Raw genomic sequence first — 16,247 nt, 5'->3', positions numbered from 1 at the left:
GGACTTTTTCCGATATACATACAGTAAGACCTCACTATAACAGATTAATTGCAGCCCAAGCCAGTCTGAAAAACGTGAAGTTCCGATAAAAGCGATACCCGGACTTCCCCCTGCTAATCCGGACTTTATCCGATATATCAGACGTTAGTGCGGATTGTATGAATGTTTTTAAACTGTTTTGACTACCACTGCGGTACTGTACTGTGTTATAACTTCACTACATTAATCAAGTAGTACAACATATATAATAATACTGTGCTGTATGCTGATAAATATGTCTTTTATTTACCTTATTGTGGTGAGCATACCTGAAGTGGTCAGGCAGTCCGGACTGCTTCTGGCTTTATCGGACTTTTTCCGATATATAGGAATTTAGTCTGGTAGCTCCTCGAGTCCGATAAAAGCAAATTCCGGTCTATTGAAGTCTGTTATACAGTATCAAGGTTTTACTGTAGTACAGTAGTCCTTCATTTATCCGGATATGCAATATCTGGACATGTTCACTATCCGGACGCTAAACTTTGGCTCCATTAAACCATTATCCGAATTTACTTGCTATCATCTGGACGTAAAAATCCCCGAGAACTTAGGCCAGTCAACTGAAAAGTTCAAACATTCAGTATCGTGGCCACTGGGCTCAAGCCGTGAGCTGAAAGTAGGCCATAACCCAAAACCAGAGCTAAAATGTCCGTCCGCCCCTGTACTGAATGGTCAAAGTCGCACACTGGTCTGATCACTCCCAACGAATCCCCAGCACCTGAGTAATACAATCGTAACCTACAAGCACTGTCAAAACATCCGTATGCACCCCCGATGAATGTCCAAAGTCATGTGGCCACTGGGCCTAGTTTTTCCTAAATGTCACCAACAGTGCAACACAGACTGCATGCCACAAGTACATGCTTGGCGACAGCAGCCATCCGCCTCTCTACCGAACATCCAAAGTCACCCCATCACCGGAGTTGTGTTTCCGTATGGCCACCGGACATCTAACAGACTGCAAGCCACAAGTAAATGTATGGTAAAAGCGTCCGTCCGCCTTGTGACATAAGGATGAAAGTCCTGACCACAGCCTCGCTTCTCCCCCCCCTCCCGTCCCTCCTCCATACCCTCCCAGCTTCCCCCTCACTCCCTCCCCTCCTTTGCATTGATAGCACTGACATGTGAGTTTTTAAATTTTTTGCAATTTATTTGAATACTATTGGTTGTATTGAAATTCCAAGGTGACCATGTGAAGGCTCATAAAGTTCTGCATGTAGACATGTGCTTAACTCTTGGAAGGTGCTAGCAAAATTTTGCACTACGATGGTGGGAAGTTATATGACGGTAAGTTTTACTCACTACATTTCTGTACTTTTACTCATCAGTTTTCTGTGTTTTTATTAGTTTATCTTATAGTATAAACACCAGCGATGATGAAGGTATACCAATTATAACAATTTAACTAATTTCAGGTGGCATATTTGGCCAAAGAATTTTTTTGTGGCCCGGGAACAGCTATCATTGGTGTCAGATAACTGATTTTCCTGCTGTCCTGAGATTTTTGTGGATGTTTTTTGTTTATGCATTGTTTTCTTGGTGTGTAGCATTAATCTGGATAATCCTATGTGTGTTTTGATATCTAAATATGGCAGACTGACCTGAAAACAGTGCCAAAATTAGGAGGGATACTGTACATACAGCAGGGTGTTTTTTGGTTTTCAGTGGTTTTTCTGCATGGTTTTCTTGGTGTTTAGCATTACTTTGGATATTCCTGTGTGTCTTCTGATGTCTAAATATGCCCGAATGCCAGGAAAACACTGCCAGATTAAGCACAGGTACAGTACAAACAGGTTAGGCATAGGTTGGAGGTTAGGTATAGGTAGCGTCTGGGTATAGGAAGGGAATGGTGTTCATTATCCAGTTGTTACCACTACCCAGACATGCCTTTGGCTCTATTATGTTCGGATAAGAGAGTACTGTATAAGATTTAGTCTAGTAGCTCCTTGATTCCAATAAAAGCGAATTTCAGTCTTCTGAAGTCCGTTATATCGAGGTTTTACTGTATTATTTTTTCACCTTACCCATTCTCATATACATGTTAGCGTAGGCATAATAATGTGTAACGTACAGCCTTGTACAGCCCTGTATAGTCATAAAAGACCTAGTGATACAATGCATGCTGAGCTATACTGCACCAGTACAGTTCTGTTGGGTTAGTCATCTGAGTTCAGTTGGAGATCGGAGCATGCCAGCTTTTGCCAGTTAGTTCAGCACTAGATCTCAAGAAGGGCGCATCTGTCTTAAGGCAGTCCACTATAATGACTACAAAGTGCAGTGGAAACCAATCTTGACAACAAACCAGCAACAAGGAAGATAAACAATGAAAGAACTGGAGAAATGTTCATAAGCTTGAAAAATAGGCAATGAAGGGTCTGGGGGAGGGGAATATTAAGGGATAAAGAAACTGTGGTGGAAGACTTTGAATGACAGATGGATATGCATGCATGCCCCCCCCCCTAGGAAAGAGGAGAGAGAGAGAGAGCAGGAAGAGAAGTGATAGAGGTCTTTTGAACAAAGAAACAAAATCAGGCAAGACATGTGAAAGAGAAAATCATGGCATATCAGAGGAATGAAAAGAATTATTTAAAAAATCTTTCTATCTATCTATTGCCAGACGCCTAAATCCCGTTCGGGGTGGCCACAAACAAATCGCCTCCACATCGCCCTATTCCCCGCCATTTCACTGCCCCGGTCCCAACTCATACCCCCCTCTCTCATATACTTCTCCACCCCATCCCTCCATCTCATCCTCGGCCTCCCCCTCCCTCTTCCCCCCTCCACCTCACTCACATACACTCTCTTCATCAGTCTTTCACCCTCCATCCTCTCCACATGGCCAAACCACCTCAGTGTATTCCTCCTAACGCTTCCTACCACATCCATATCCACACCACAACGCTCCTTTATATTCTCATTTGTCAGCCTGTCTCTCCATGTGACTCCACAGGCTCCTCTTAAATAACTCATTTCCACTGCTCTCACTCTTGACTTGTGTCATTCCAGCAACGTCCAAGCTTCACTTCCATACGTTAGAGTTGGTATCACAATACTGTCATGTAGTAACTTTTTCACTTCCATGCTCACTTCCATGCTTCTTATCAGTGCGTTCAAGGAACCAGCAACCTTTCTTCCCTGCTGTACCCTTTCAAGCACTTCACCCTCCAAACCTCCATCCTTACACATCACACTACCCAAGTACAGGTACTTAAACATACTCACATTTTCCAATTCCTCACCATCCAATCTCGCTGTACATTCACTGACTTCACCTCTCTCAAAGACCATCACTTTACTCTTCCCTACATTCACCTTTAGATTCCGTTTCTTACTCACTCTCCCAAACTCATCCACCAAGCCTTGCAGCTCTCCTTCATCTTCACTCAACAACACAGTATCATCTGCAAACAACAGTACAGGGAGTTTCCAAACACTACTCTCTCTCACCAGGGCCACTCCAACATCCATTACCCTACCTTGTACCTCTTTCATTATCCCATCCATATACAGATTGAACAACCATGGAGACATGACACATCCCTGTTTCAACCCAACCTTCAAAGAGAAAAATTCACTCAGTTCACCATCCACACGCACTGAAGCCTTAGCACCATCATACATACTCTTCACAGCATTCAACAATTTCCCATCTACTCCATATATTCTTAATACTTTCCACAATCCTTGTCTATCCACCCTGTCACAAGCTTTCTCCAAATCCATGAAAGCCGCATACAACTTCCTTCCCTTCTCTAGAAACTTTTCCACTAAACATCTAAGAATGAATATCTGATCTACACAACCTCTTCCCTTCCTAAGCCTCCCTGTTCTTCTCCAACTAATTCCTCTGTTCTTTCTCTAACTTTGTCAATAAGTATCCTACCAAACACTTTTCCTATTATGCTAAGAAGACAGATGCCCCTATGATTACCACACACTTCTTTTTCTCCTTTTCCTTTGCACAAGGGAATAATTATACCTGACTTCCAATCCTCCGGGACTCTACTTTCCTCCTAGGCCAATCTGCACATTTTCCACATCCATTCTACTACTATCTCTCCCCCATACTTCAGCATTTCACCACACACTCCATCAATTCCTGGGGCTTTCCGCAATTTAACTTTCTTTATTGCTTCTACAACTTCTATCTTACTGATTTCTTCCTAACTTCTATCCTACTGATTTCTTCCTGTCTTCTCACCTCCCTTCTTCTCCCAGCCATTCCCCAGCCACTTATACTCGCATTACTTCCATCCTCTATGTTCAACAATTCCTTAAAGTGTTCTCTCCATCTGCTCACTTTTTCTCCCTTCTCCACTAGTAATCTATCATTTTTATCTTTCACTCCCCTGCTAACTTCACTTCCACCCTGTCTTACTCTTTTCACCTCTTTCCAGAACATTTTCTTACAGTCCCTCCACTTTACACTCAGGTTCCTTCCAAATTCCTCATCCACTCTCTTCTTACTAATCTTTTCACCTCTCTCTTTCTTTCTACATATAACTCTCTCTTCCGCCTCTCAACTTCTTCCACGCCCCTATTTCTCATCCATTCATTGTATGCTTTCTTCTTTTGTGCCACAGCCTGTCTCACCTCTTCATTCCAACACACTGTTCCTTGCACACCCCTCCATCTTCTCTTCATCCCACACACCACATCACATGCTGCTCATATTTCTTCTGTAAATATCCTGCACACACCTTCCACATCCCCCATCTGCTCCAATTCATATAAGCCCAATCGTTCCTCCACTTCTCTCTTATACTCTGCCTTTTTCTCATCCTCTTGTAACCTTTCCACTCTCCTTACAAATACTCCTTCTTCCCGTCCTTCCCTTCTTCTATTTCTCCATCCTAATTGGATCTTGATTCTGGCCACCACCAAGTAGTGGTCAGAAAGTCCACTCCCCCAACCTCTATAAGCTCTTGCATCCATTACACATTTTCTCATCCTTTCATCCATTATGATGATAAAGAACTGAGGCGTCTCCTAACCCCAACTAAAACTGTTGCCCCAGGTCCTTTTTTTTTTTTTTTTTTTTTTTTTTTTTTTTTTTAAAAATATGTGAGAAAGAAGGAACCAAAGGCCAGGAGCCTGCAAACTGTTCCTTCTAAGAAAAAAACAAAAACAGTACAAAAGAGAGCCAAATTCAAGATCTGTTCATTTTGAGATGCCTGAACACACTGCGTTTGCAAGCCTGGAGATCACAGGAAGTAGGAAATACAGAGGGAGACTGTTCCAGATTTGACCTGTTGCATAAATGAAGGACTGGGAGTAATGGTTAACTCTTACATTAGAGAGCTGGACAGAAAAGGGATGAGAGTTTATTGCTAGACGCGTGCTACACACCCATCGTAGAGGTGGTGGGATGCAAGCAGACAGTTCAGAGGAGCAGTAACCATTGAAGTAGCGATAGAAAAGACATAGTGATGCAACAATGCAGTGAAGAGACAGAAGTTGAAGGGAGCCAGTAAGAGGAGGAGAAATAATGATACGAAAAGCCTTTGACTCCACCCTATTGAGAAGAGCTGTGTGTGGGGAGCATCCAAAAACATGAGAGTTGTACTCTACACAAAGGTGAATAAAACAGTGTATAAAGTCAACAACTGTGCAGGGGTAAAGAAGGTACGGAGTCAGCTTAGCACACCCAGTCTCTTGGAAGCAGATTTTACAAGAGATGCAATATGATCTTTCCAAGATAAGTCCCAAGTGAATGAAACTCCAAGAATGTTCAAGGATGATGCAGGATTGAGCTGGATATTTTTAAACATAGTGAGTACTCCTGTGGAAGATTGTGTTGGGCTGATAGTGTAAAAACTGAGTTTTTGATGCATTAAAAACGACAAGATTATTTTTACCCCAGTCAGAGATACAAGCCAAGTCAGACATTAGGTGTGCTATAGCCTCATCCCTTGTTTGTTGAAGTAGCTGCTGAGATGGAAATTGTGAGAACCAAATGGAGAGGTGAAGGGTGAAGTCATCAACGTATGAGTGGATAGAGTTAGATGTACAGCTCAGAAGGTCATTGATGAATAAAAGGAAGAGAGCTGGTGATAGGACAGACCCCTGACAAACACCACTGTTGATAGATCTAGGAGAAGAACAATGGCCGTCTACAACAGCGACTATAGAATGACCAGAAAGGAAGCTATAGATGAAAGCACAGATAGAAGGATAGAAACCGTAGGAGGGCAGTTTGGAAATTAAAGATTTATGCCAGACTCAATCGAAAGCCTTTGAGATGTCAAGTGCAATGGCAAAGCTTTCGCCAAAGTCCCAAAAGGAGGATGACCATGAGTCTGAAAGGTAGGTGAGAAGATTGCCAGTGAAGCGACCCTGACAGACCCCATAATGATGATCAGAAAGAAGGTTGTTATAGGAAAGATGCTTTAAAATTTTTCTGTTAAGAATTGACTCGAAAACTTTTGAGACACAGGATGTTAAAGCAATTGGACAATAGTCAGAGGGTTGTGAATGATCACCCTTCTTTGGGAATGGCTGAATAAGAGTAAACTTCCAGCAAGAAGGAAAGGTACAAGTTGAAAGACAAAGGTGAAAGAGTTTACCTAGGAAGGGTGTAAGCACTGAAGCACAGTTGATGAGGACAACAGGAGAGACTCCATCAGGCCCATATGCCTTGTTAGTATTAAGGGCAGTGATGGCAGGAAATACATCAGCTGAGGAAATTTTAATGTTAGCCATGGGGAAGTCAGAGGGGGGAAGTGATGGAGGAACAGCACCGGAATCATCTAAGGTGGAATTGGAGGAGAAAATCTGAGGGAAGAGATCTGCTTTATCAGTAGAAGAAATAGCTACAGAGCCATCAGCAGAGAAAACAGAAGGGAAGGATGATGAGGTAAAGTTGTTGGATAGGTTTTTTTGGTGTGGACAGAGAATGCTTGCTTTTAAAATCCAGTCTGGCTTTGGGAGGGTTCAGAAGAAATTTTACAAGCCTTGTGGATATGTAAACAGATCCTTCAGTCAAATGGTAAGGTAGCGAGTCAAATTCCTCACTCTAACACCAATTATCACAGAAGGGGCTTCCCGGGTCTACTGCTCGGGAAACAAACACATATAAATACTGTAATGAACACACCTGAAGGCCAATGCTTGAGAGTGATGTATGCGTAGGGTGAGAGTGAGCACGGCGCAACACCTGCCTAAATTCCCCTGCTTGCACTTCTTTCATGCTCACTGTGTCGTCCACCACAAGATTACACAAGCAGTCACCATTCCCCTCTCTTGGAAAAAATATCAACCTCTTACACTAACATAATTACAAAATAATTCATGTTAAATGCAATATCATAACAAAAAATATATATCATACAGATTACTGTATTTTCTAAGGTAAAAAACTCGCAAAGAGTTAGCATAAAATTCAAACAGTACTAAACTATCTGACACTGTACATGTGATGCGAACAAATCTCTTACATTATGAGAGTATTTCGGTTAGGGTGAAAACATTCATTATCCTAGTCATAGGGAACAATCACATCACAAAAAGAACTGATAATGACGATAAAATAGACTAGGAACACAATAATTAATCATCAGCAAAACTGTCAAACTAAATTCTGTAACTATCTGGAAAACTAATGTGAAGTATTATAAACAATACCATACCTCTTGAGTGGGTCCTGTAACCAAAGGGCCCTGACAAGAGAATCCTTCCGGTTACTAGCCATCTCCAGGTGCAATAATAAGCACCAGTGACGGAAATATTCCAGGTGGCTCTGCAACATGAAAACATCAATTAACAATAAAACTCTTAACACCCCCTATTACTTTGTTCATTCATTATAAAGGCTCCAACATGCTAGCAAGTGTCGACCTTGGTCACCTGATGGTGGCTCTCCATGCTGCTCGATCTCTGGTAGCCTCCCAATTTCATCTCTTGCTCTTGAGGTTACACTCTGACCTCGTCCCGGTTCTTCCAGTCTGCCTCTTGTAACTCCACCAACAACATTCACACCTCTCGCCCTCCACACCCAGCTGCTATCTACCATCCCCTACACATGCCAAAACCAATTTACCCCTCCTCATCAGAACACTAATGATTCAAGTCCCTACTTTCCTCTCATCTCTACATTTACAGTCCTAAACCCTCCGCCCCAAGGCAGCTCATTCAGTGACACTCCATACATCCATCTAATCATTATACAGTAATTTCTGGGTGTTTGAGCCTATGAATATTCTCATCCTTTACTACACTAGTCTCACTTCTGTACAGCATTACACTCCAAATGCATGCTGCATACACAGCATGGAGGGAGAGCCCTTTAAATGTCAGGAGAGAGAGAGAGAACACCTCTCTGAACTTCTTCCAACCATTCTATACAGTACCCTAGTTTCAGAGCCGGTTCCAGTCCCGGCTCCAGCATATAACATGTCCTCCAAACAACAAAACTCCTCCACGTACTCCAGGGACTATCCAGCATGATCAATCCATTCCCCCTTCTCAATCTTTGCACCATGCACATGAAATTAACACGGTTTCACAGCTTACTCATAATACCACTACAACTCTTCTGCAACCATTTATATTTAACACTGCATCAGATGATGTTATTTCCCAAACCCTTGTGGCAAACTGCACATGGCAATATTCTCTCTGCTTTGATAGTACAGCCATCAGCCCTAGATATCATAATTTTTGTTTTTCCTGCATTTATTCTCAAACCCTTGTCAAAAACGCCAGTTTTTTCTTTGGGAATTTACTAGCACTCGACACACATACATTATTTTTACAATTACAAGAACTATGACATCCCTCATATATAATACAAACTACATCATATATATATGAAAGTGGCAATAATTAAACCCTATAATTATCCGTCACAGTACCTCTCTTCAGACCATAGCATTTTGAAAAAAGAAAGACTTTCAGCTGTCTCTTAATGGATTCAACAGAAGAGAGTTGTCTCGAGGACAATGGCAATCTATTATAAGATCTAGGGGCTCTATACACAAAAGAACGATCAGAGAAAGATGACTGGTGAATGGCTCCAGGCTTGTTAAGAAACAACGAATCATCTTCACTGTGTAACATCACACCTGAGCGTGCCGGTGGAAGTTTTAACAATTCAGCAAGACACTTCAGTCTGCCAAACTTAAGAATCTTGAATGTAATACGACACAGTTTAAATTCAATTCTAGCCTTTACTGGTAACCAATGCAACTCAATTAGGAACTGTGTAGTCAAGGTTCTTAGGGGGAGACCAAAGATAAACCGTGCTGCCCTGTTCAACACAGGCTGAACTTTTGTTGGTACTGTATATTATTTGGAAGACCAATCCACAGTGAATTAAAATAACTGACATGAGACAAGACCACTGCATGGACCAACGTTAAAAGGCAATGTCTATTCAGGAATTTTCTCACAGTGTACGATTTCTGATATGCATATTACACCCTCTGACAACCTGATTAATATGTTCTTTGTAATTTAACTCTGAATGAAAATAAACACCCAGATTTCAAACAGAACTGACTGGATGAAGCTGTGACACGCCAATGTTTACAGTGTCGTCACCCCTTCTGTTGCCTCTGATGATGATGATCTCAGTTTTACCATCATTCAGCTTAAGTTTCCTCTTGGCCATCCCAATCTTAATATCGGATTTTAGAGATTCAAGCATAGTCTTAGTATCGTTGATATCTGACATCTTAACATAGAGCTGGGTGTCATCAGTATTAAAAATGACAGAACACATCATGAGCATCAAGTAAAGATAATAAACTACTTGTGTAGATAGTAAATACAATCGGACCCAAAACTGATCCCTGAGGGACTCCGAACAGAAGGGGAGCAGAATCAGAGCTAGAGTAATCAACAACCACTCTTTGTGATCTGTCCAACAGATACGACTTAAGAAGCAAAAGAGCACTGTCACATATACCATAGAAATACAGATCATCCAACAATAGTTTATGATCTACTGTATCAAAAGCTGCAGACAGATCCAACAGAACTAGGAGAGAGGACATCCCACTACAGGTGTTTGCCAAGAAGTCACTATGAATCCTTGTTAGTGCAGTTTCAGTTGAATGGTACTTTTTGTATGTTGACTGAACAACAGGAACAACTCTGTTGTGTTCCAATAGTGGTAAGAGTTGATCGAGTATGGCCCGCTCAATAATCTTGGATAAGAGAGAGGGGACGATAATTTGTCATGCTCTCAGCATCAAGGCCAGGTTTCCTAATTAGGGGCCTAAGCAAAGCACGTTTTTCAGACTGCACAAAATTACTTTCTAAGAAGCATCTATTTATTACATTGCAGATAAATTCTGCAGCGTGCTCGTACACATCAGGCAGTTGTGACGTGTTACACAGGACAAGTGGGCAAAATGTCTTATTAAGTTTTCTGATGTAACATTTGACTTTGTTCATATCCAACGGATGAAATATTGAAAGTAAATGATCCCCAGTGCACTGTGATTGGAAGTTAACTGAGTACACTTCACTAGGAGAACTGTTGTCTTAATCACTTCTTATGTGAGATATCTTAGTTGTAACAAATGAAGTAAAATCAGAAGCCAACTGGACATCAGATACAGAAGTTGGCTTAACAATTACATTCCTCCGACCAACCAAATTGTCCACAACTGCATTTTTTTTTTTTTTTTTTTATCACCACCACATGCCTTAACTTTATTTTGATAGTACCTAGCCTTTTGAACTGTTACAGTGTGTATGACTGCTCTTCTAGCAAAAACATAGCACAAACAAGTTAATTTGGTCCACTGCAAGCGCCACTCACGTTTTGCCTTTCTACGTTGTCTACACAAAGAAATAATGGATGGACCATACCATGGAGAATTATCACATACAGTGATTGTTTTTACTACCTCAGGACAATAATGATCAAAAATTGACCTAAGCTCATTGTTATATGTATTAACCAATTCATCAGAAGAAAGATTTGAAGAATCAAAGTAGTTTAAATGCTGATCAATTTCAAGACACATCAGCTGGCGGTCAACATTCCTGTAATTTCTGAACCTGATGACCTTTTATAGGAAGGGGATTTTGGGACATCAAAACTAAGAGTGATCAGAGCATGATCAGAGATAAGGGGGTCAACTGAGTCAACCTCCACATCCGATACGAAACTGCAACCAACAGGCGACAACATAAAGTCAAGGACATGTCCTGAGACATGAGTTGGATTATTCACATGACTGAAAACATTGTTCTGAGTGATCAACTCAAGGAATTCTGAAGAAAATGGTTTTGACTCTGGGCTGTCAACCCAATGACTGAAATCACCACAAACAAGAAGTCCTCAAGAATGAAGAGAAAACACTTCAAGAAAATGCCCAAACTCCTCCAAAAACCCTCAATCTGTGCCTGGATGACCTGGTCGAAAGACAATTGCAATCCTAATGGTTTTCTGATGGAAATTCATTAATACTTCCATAAATTCAAATGAAGATGGGGTCAGGTCTGAGTCTATGAGAGAAACGTTGCAAGTGCTGCGAAGTAGATGAGTGCTACACATCCTCCCGGACAGTCAGCAGCAGGCCTGCGAATACTTACAACAGAATGTATCCAAGGCAAAGCACTACAAATAATATTGATATCAGACTCATACAACCAGGTTTCAGTCATGCACAAAATGTCAAACTCGTGCTGATTTAGAGTTTCATTAATATAGTCCATCTTATTATGGATGGAACGAATATTTAAAAGACCCATCCTTAACTGGTTCAAGAGGGACATAGGCAGATTTTTGAATGGTCAAAATTGGTGTTTTCAATCAATCTAATCCTATGAGAAATCATAACTGGGCAGTCTCTACTTGATGCAAAATGGGTAACTGACTGTGAATTTGAATTAGCATCTCAAAGTCTTAAGGAAGAGCAGTTGATGCATTTGGGAGAATTTTTGTTACTACAATCCTTAGATTTATGGGCTCCAGTACAAAAAACACATTTAGGTTCATCATTTTTTCTAGAACATCTCTCAGATGTATGACCAAAGCCTTGAGAGTGATGACACTGTGAACCCAGAATCTGTCAAAAGCGTGGCATCTTGTAAGATCCATATAGATATAATTGCCCTGTTCTACAACAGAGGATCTCACCTCTGGCAACATCTTCAAGACAGCAGTTTTGGTGTCATTCCTTGTACTTGCGAAGAGAAGGTTGAGGGTACAACCTCGATCAATGTGGACGAGTTAGAATTACTGAATTGGAATGAAATGGATCTGGACAGACTGTGGAATGCATATAGGGACTGCTTAGTTGGGAATGCTAAAGCAGTGCCTGGTGTAGCAAGAGTAACAACAAAGAAGCAAGGTACGGCATGGTGGGATGAGGAGGTAAAGAGAGAAGTGGAGGAAAAGAGGAAGTGGCTAAAGTGGTTACAGGACAGGGGTTCAGTTGAAATAAGAACTGAATATGTTGAGAGCAAGAAGCATGTAAAGAGACAAGTGAAGAGGAAAAAGAAGGAGGTAAAAGAGGATCTAGGAAGAAAAGTGAATGGAAACTACTCTGAAAATACAAAGTTATTCTGGAAAGAGGTGCGGAAATGTAGAAGTGAAAGCGGAAAGAAATGAGATGATGTGAAGGATGCAGGTGGTAGATTATTAACCCATGGAGATGAAGTAAGGACCAGATGGAAAGAATATTTTGAAAGCCTGATGAATGGGGATAGAGAGAGCAGAGCAGCTGTAAACATGAATGGTTTTGGAGGTGTGCAGAGAAGGAATGCAGTGCCAGGAGACGTGACACTCGCACAGGTGAAGAGTGCTGTGAAGTGGCTGAAAAATGGGAAAGCAGCTGGGGCTGATGAGGTGTATGCAGAGATGCTTAAATGTAGTGGAGAGAATGGAATGAAGTGCTTGTTGGAGATATGTAAGAAGGCATGGATGAGTGAAACTGTCTGCAGAGTGGAAAAAGGCTGTGATTGTACCTCTGTACAAAAATAAAGGTGAACGGAGTGAGTGCAAGAATTATTGTGGCATACGTTTATTAAGTGTGGTAGGGAAGGTATATGGAAGAATTATTATAGAGAAAGTGACTCCCTTGTAATCCACCAGGAAGGAAATTATGAGATATTTAGGAGAAGAGAGCAAGCTGGTCCGCAAGTGAGTGTCGTCGGCTTTGAAAGGCAAGTTTCATGTACACTATTTAGCCAACACCCACATAGGGGGGTACGCCTAAATAATATCCCAATGGAAACCATTTTCCCGCAATTACAGATATCAAGAAGAATGACAATGTTTAAATTCAAACAAACTTCCACTGAACTTAAAAACTGCAGGCAAAATAAGTAAACACTGCTATTGTTAATCGTTCTAGCATCATCTGGCAGTTCGTCCCAGATCTTCATATCAAATTTGCCTATCTGATACTGTATAAAGAGGAAAATCTCATTTTCATACAGCTTTACTTAATAAGGAACCATCATTTATGCAAACAAAGCATAACTAACAGATGTTAAAAAATGCATTGGAAAACCTTCACTTTCAAGGTTGCAATTGCAAATTATGTGTAACCTCCGCAAATTACTGATATTGCAAACTGTTGCTGTGCACAATAGGATCTCGGCAATAAAGTCTAATTGGTGCCAGAAAAACGCCGTTAATAGCGAAACATTATTTGCATGATATTAAAATACATGTATAAAGGGTTTACTGGTGCCGCCACTCCAGGACTTTTATCAACTTTTCCCACCTGGAGCCCTCTTATCACTACTTTTTTAAGCTGAAGTAATAAGATTAGTTATTAAATCATCATGAGTAATATAAAACTCACCTTAAAGGAGTTATGAGGTGTTTGGTATGATGATTGTTTCGAGGCTTGCGCATGGACGCTACTGCAGCATATCCCCTGACACCTCGTTGGCCTTGTCCCCACTCCTGCCTCTCACGCCAGGGTCACCCAGTGCCATCAACACTTCATCAAACCCCATGAAGTCAAAATCTTCAGAAAAGTCCCCAGTGTCATCAATGTCATCATCTGCTCAACCCTTCTATGTTGTTCTTCCTCAGCTGGCTAGCTTTGTGAAAGAGAGTGAGTGATGAGTGACTGATGGTGGGCATTCACTCAATCGTGATACGTTTTCTGGTATTTTCTTGAAATCTGATTTACAGGTCCAACCAATAGTCATTAATTCTGGTGGCTGCTCTCTCTCTGTCTCAGCAGACTTGAGTTGTGGCTGGAGTGCCAACCAGGCATATTTAATGGTTGCCAATGTTATATTATTCCAGGCACTGACAAAGAAATTTACGGCCTGTTGAAAGTTATATTCATTCCAGAATGCAACAACAGTCATTATGTTGGGGGTTGCAGGTATGCCAGGTGGAGCAGGTGAGTCATGTGAGACTGCAAAGATGGAGGGGATGGTGGTGGGCGAGTCAGGGGAGGTGGCGAGGGGAGGATCCTCCATCTCCTCACTACTGCTCACGTTTTCGGCGATTTCCTTCATCACATCTTGTTTGTCTGTTTCATTCCTCATCTTGTTATGGACATATTTGCAGTACAACAACTTGGCATTCACGAAATAACCGTTATTCAGGTGAATCCAAACGTTATTATAGAAACTGGGTATCTATTCTAACTTACCGTTATTGTCGAGTCATTATTGGTGAGATCCTACTGTATTATGAGTTCGCTTTTTAGAAACGTGCAATTTAGGAGAGTCCACTATATAACCTATGGGCCACACAGGAAAATGATCAGTCTGAGAAAAGTGGAAATGAGTTATTTAAGAGGAGCCTGTGGAGTCACATGGAGAGACAGGCTGACAAATGAGGATATATAGAAGCGTTGTGGTGTGGATGTGGATGTAATAGGAAGCGTTAGGAGGAACACACTGAGGTGGTTTGGCCATGTGGAGAAGATGGAGTGTGAGAGACTGATGAGGAGAGTGTATGTGAGTGAGGTGGAGGGGGGGAGAGGGAGGAGGAGGCCGAGGATGGGATGGAGGGATGGAGTGGAGAGGTATATGAGAGGGGGGGATGTGAGTTGGGAGCAGGGCAGTGAAATGGTAGAGGACAGGCCGTCGTGGAGGCGATTTGTTTGTGGCCACCCCGTACGGGATTGAGGCATCTGGCAATAGAGAGATAGATAGTCAGATAGATGGAAAATTCCTGGTTCATCTTGGTGCAAAGCATCATTTTCACTTTGCAATACTACACAAAGGCATGCCGACAGAAGTTTTAACAATTCAGCATAAAACTTTTTGTCATACATAAGAAATTTAAAAGTTACTGCACAAGACATAGTTAAAATTCTATTCCTGTTTTTACTTACAGCCGATGCAACTCAATTAGAAACGAAGTAGTGGCAGTTCTCAGGGGGAGATCAAAGATAAGCCTTGCTGCCCTATTAACCCCTAACAGACGGGCGACGTTATGTAACGTCCGTGTGTGAGGAGGCAGGTGACGTTACGTAACGTCCTGTCATTTTCGGTCCTAACTTATTGGTGAAATTGGGTGATGAGGCATCCATGTCACCTACTGTCCTTCCCTCTAGTCTCCCGAGCTTTGAAACAAGTAAAATTGAATATATATATATATATATATATATATATATATATATATATATATATATATATATATAAGTTGTAGTGTTATATTTGTTCAAGAAAAATAGTATATACGTATGTAAGTTATATTGTTATAAGTGTTCAAGTAAAATAGAAAACACATACAAAAGATTTTGAAGACAATGAATAGTGTAAAGAAAGCATAAACGATGAATACAGTGTTCAGTGGTGAAGAAAAAGCAAATGTGTGAATAGTTTGCTAGCCTCGACCCAGGCACGCCTGGTGATAAGCTGCCTGCCCGCTCTCCTCCCTCACTCCTCCCCTCCTCCTCCCACAGCCAGCAGAGACATATTACCACGCAAGTAACACCTCTTGCCTTCGTTTTTCATCCATTTTCATCAATTTATGTATGTTTAGGCTTATTCCTTGAAACCGTAAAACACCCTAGCTTCAGACATTTTTTATGTGTTTTAATGAATAACTCTGTGTAAAATGGTGCAATTTTATCCCTGTTGGTATCATGTGGTAGCCAGGGACAGTACCTACTGAATCTATATAATAAAAAAAATTAACCACGCTAAACTCGTTTTTTTTTTTTCCCCCCTCAAGTGTCCGAAGTTAGGAACAAATTTCCTTACTTCGGACAGCTCTTCTAAACTTCGGACATCCAAGTATTTTCCCTTTAAACATGAGAATGGTTAAT

The 16,247-nt window shown here is 41.2% G+C and overlaps 1 protein-coding gene across 1 annotated transcript in view; it reads right to left on the bottom strand.

Moving 5' to 3' along the window:
- The window catches only part of Dna2 (DNA replication helicase/nuclease 2), a 193,535-nt gene that overhangs the window by 80,517 nt on the left and 96,771 nt on the right, over positions 1 to 16,247 (bottom strand). The window contains exons 14-15 of the mRNA XM_080267024.1: positions 7,668 to 7,777; positions 7,136 to 7,280 (exon numbers count right to left, since the gene is read on the bottom strand). Of these exons, the coding sequence (XP_080123150.1) occupies positions 7,136 to 7,280; positions 7,668 to 7,777 (255 nt within the window). The remainder of the gene's footprint in view (positions 1 to 7,135; positions 7,281 to 7,667; positions 7,778 to 16,247) is intronic.

Source organism: Coenobita brevimanus, chromosome 23 (assembly GCF_032717465.1).
Source record: "Coenobita brevimanus isolate Jiangsu-jjx chromosome 23, ASM3271746v2, whole genome shotgun sequence".
In the NCBI taxonomy this organism is placed as follows: Eukaryota; Metazoa; Arthropoda; class Malacostraca; order Decapoda; family Coenobitidae; genus Coenobita; species Coenobita brevimanus.
Note: the sequence above shows the minus strand (reverse complement) of the source record. Positions and strands in the feature narration are given on the sequence as shown.